Source organism: Sphaeroforma arctica, assembly GCF_001186125.1.
Source record: "Sphaeroforma arctica JP610 unplaced genomic scaffold supercont1.304, whole genome shotgun sequence".
In the NCBI taxonomy this organism is placed as follows: Eukaryota; class Ichthyosporea; order Ichthyophonida; genus Sphaeroforma; species Sphaeroforma arctica.
Genome location: NW_014040254.1, coordinates 61,924 through 65,766, shown reverse-complemented (window position 1 = coordinate 65,766; position 3,843 = coordinate 61,924). Strand labels below are relative to the sequence as shown.

At 44.3% G+C, this 3,843-nt stretch overlaps 1 protein-coding gene across 1 annotated transcript; it reads right to left on the bottom strand.

Moving 5' to 3' along the window:
* Positions 1-775: 775 nt before the first annotated feature.
* SARC_05012 (hypothetical protein) lies at positions 776-3,564 on the bottom strand (the record flags this gene model as incomplete). Its single annotated transcript, XM_014301138.1, has 4 exons — positions 776-835; positions 1,270-1,391; positions 1,798-2,517; positions 3,414-3,564. The coding sequence occupies 4 exons, from the start codon at positions 3,562-3,564 to the stop codon at positions 776-778; spliced, it is 1,053 nt and encodes a 350-aa protein (XP_014156613.1).
* Positions 3,565-3,843: the final 279 nt, after the last annotated feature.

The window sequence follows — 3,843 nt, the reverse complement described above, 5'->3', positions numbered from 1 at the left end:
CGCGCACACACACCATATATATATATATATATATAATACAGATTTGTTTTCACATATATTGAGCACCAGTATGCACCTGGACCCTTACACGTAGATTTATACTCGGAACAAGAATCAAATTTTAATCCACTGAGCCTACATTCCGATAGAAGTTGATGCGTGCAGAACACGACGGTTTGTAATCTTAGTGACTATTATGTGCATATACACAATGCTCTGATTCCCACAATACTAAAATGTGTATGTCGCACCTTCACTTTACTGTTGGCGACAACCAAAGTAATAAGCTTTAAGCTGAACGTGTACATATGTGTACATATCGGCGTAGAATAAGCAGCAACGTAATTGTTGCGAAATGTATTTTCAACATTAGCACGCGAGTCACTTAGAACAACCCACAATCACTATGTGCAACAACTTATGAACGGAACATAGAAAGTCGGGACAACCAGACGTTGTTGCTTATGAACACACGAGAGGTCTCAACGTATAGATGCAACTGAGTCGCCTATACCTTTGGCTTTGTACATATTTATACGCATATTCATAAATTCAACCAGAAGTTGCTATAAGTGGTAGGTATTTAAGCTATAGACACGCAAGGAAGCGCAGATTCAGACAGATGCATAGTTGTGCGTACCTTTTGACTTGTATCGTTTTCGGATTATCCAAATTCGCGGCATCTAAGTAATACAGCGAACCCACCGCAGTGAACTGCTTCAGGCTTGGATTGAAATATGAGGCTTGGCTGTAGTTAGAGGAAACGTAAACTTTGTTAGTGTTGTGCCTTCACCTGCAATGTGGTGCTTTCATTGCGTACCACTCCGAGCCAATGCTGCGAGATTCAAAGATTGCGTAACGCAAATCTTCTATCGCCACTGTCACCATTCGAATAGCCGACACGTTCAAAGTAGACACTTCATCTTATTTTAAAACATTTTGTTCCGACTGCTGTTCGGTACGAATAAGCGCACAACTATGTTCTACTCGCCCCAACAAGTGCTACAGAGGAAGTCGTTTAACAAAACAACAATCACATCACACAGACCAACAACACATACATATACAATTCAATTCAACGTGAATTGAACGTTGACGTATTAAATTGAACGCGAATTGAAGATTGAATTAATAAATTGGTCGCAAATTGAACGCTGACACACTATTGAGATATATACAATCCATTCTTAGTGTACACCTGTGACGATGACATCTGCCGCAAACGAAGACATTGCGCAGATAGACACAGCAATGTACAGAGATACCGACCACACTACACACGTACAATGAGAAGGAGCTGCTCTCAGACACCCCATCGGCGGTGGATGTGCCGGTGTTGGCCTCGGCATTTCCCGGACACCCTATACCCGCCACCTGGAGCATTTTGATAACTAGCGAGGGTGTTTAAAAGGTCAAGGGTCGTAAATGAGGGGTGCGCATGTGACTATGGAATATGCGTACGATGCGATTGTATGCCACGGCAGATTGTGCTCAATCATATGCGATGGTATGTACTGCACCTGAGAGTGCCGGAAAAAGACTTTGCGCCCAGGAAGGCATATACGGCTCTCGACGGGGTGTCTCAGTATTGCGTATGGCGACAATGAAAACGTTCAGTCAACAATTGCAAGACAACATTATAGTATTTCGGCCCTGAACAACGGGCCGAACCACATTTCAAGCAATGCTACGCAAGCACATACATACAAACACATACTTACAAGTACATACATACAAGCACATACATGTGGTACAAAATATAAGCACATGCATGAGGTGCAAAGTACTAGCACATACATGTGGTGGAAAGGCCCGTGCCTAACAGCCGGGGCACTACATCGCACCCAAAGACAAAGTTGAATGTCCTGCCCTTCATCGCAGCGGTCAGGGCTGTCGGCAAGGCCTTGTCTTCGAGTGCATTCCTCGCGAACACCAACGGAGCCCCAAACGTCACCACCTTCACACTTACTCCGGGTGGGAGTAGATGTTGCTTACTCATGAGTATCCTTGCTCCGCATAGCAGCGCGTATGCTCCCCCCAGACTGTGGCCTGTGATGTACAGTTGCTTGATACTCTTCGGCAGTTGCTTGAGCTCCGCCTCAATCCTGCCCCATATCTGGTCCAGTTTCCCGGCGATCCCCCTATGCGCCATTAACGTCGCCTTGTCCGTCTTAAACTGGGCCAATTCATGGTCCAAAATCACACCCACATCATTGCCCTCGTGCGTGCCCCTGAACACCAAGTAGGCCTTGTCATCGACAAGCGTGTGATTACTGCCATTGCTCATGTAGAAGATACAGCGGGGGTGTCTGTTGTGGATAATGTACATGTGCTCGTCTGCGATGCTCTTCATGCTGGGACTAAAGTCGCGGTCGGCCCTGTCCTGTTCGTAGATGGACTGGTGCGGTTCCTTTTGCATGGGCTCAACGGCATCCATTGACAGCTCAACGCCGTTATACTCACGCCATGTGTACCGCACTTTGCGCGCTTCGTCAATTGGTGGTTTCCGGTACAACTCTGTTGATGGGATATGAAGATTCAAAATGAAGGTCAGATATTCTATGGCAGATAGTATAGCTCTATGGTGTAGGATAGAAGGGCCAATAGTAGAGTTCTTGGGATATGAAGATTCAAAATGAAGGTCAGATATTCTATGGCAGATAGTATAGCTCTATGGTGTAGGATAGAAGGGCCAATAGTAGAGTTCTACGACGTCTATTTGTGCCAAATTTGGGTATGAGGGACAGAGTTGCAAAATTCGCAATATTCATCAATCAGTATCTAAGAACACCCTACAGCCAGGAAATAGGTCTGAAATATAGCGGTTTTGGATTTCTCGACAAAGTCACTAGGTATGATAGTCAGAGACAGGAGTATAAAACGCTATTAGGCTTAACTCGGTAGACAAATACTAAGCGAAAGTACAATCCTGGTCCATTATTCACTGTCTACATAGAGACACATTCCATCTGAGCCTCACGGCCACCCAAACCCTGCAAACACATAAGTTTGGATAGCCCCGCACAGACCATGCATTGATACCAGCTTAAGCCAGCTTAAGCATACACATATCACTTGCAACACACTTGGATCGTATGGACATGCTTCTCTGAATGATCATCAAAGATATACAGCTTGAGATCTTAGTGAATCCAATACACATCCATAGACAACATATAGATAGGTTTGTCAAGAGAATTCCTCTCACCCCCTCGTTTGATGTCAATATCGATACTCCTAACGCAAACACTACCCCAAAGGTACATAAGTGACACCATGTCTGTAGAATGCCAATCGAAACAGTTGGCCCTATAAGTGCTGGGTCCTCGCTTGCAATCCGTTCCAAACAATCACTTGCGTACTTTGTGCTTACACAGCTGCAATGTCCGCTATAGATGGCAGACGACACATACCAGTCGCGATGTGTTTCGTATCACTATAGATATGCCGTGACGCCTTTGCGCACAGGTATGCTTGCAATGGTGAGATGCCCTCGAGGGAATGCTCATTTGCCCCCAGCATGGGATCAACTCCTGCAGAATGGGATGTGATCAATTCAAACATGATTGTACATTTCTAAAGCATGATACTTATTGAAGCATATTGAAACGACGAATATATGTGCGATAATATCATGTCATATTGTGGGGGACGTGTTAGGCAGCGGAGGAGACCAGACAATCAATGCATCTATATCGGGTAAGTTCTGGAAAGCAACTTTCCTTCGATATAAGAGTATATCATAAATCACCGCAAAATTAACAGTGGCTTTGAAATCTTCTCACGTAAAAGATGCCGATATCCGATACAAATATATTTATATATATGTATATATGTCTATAA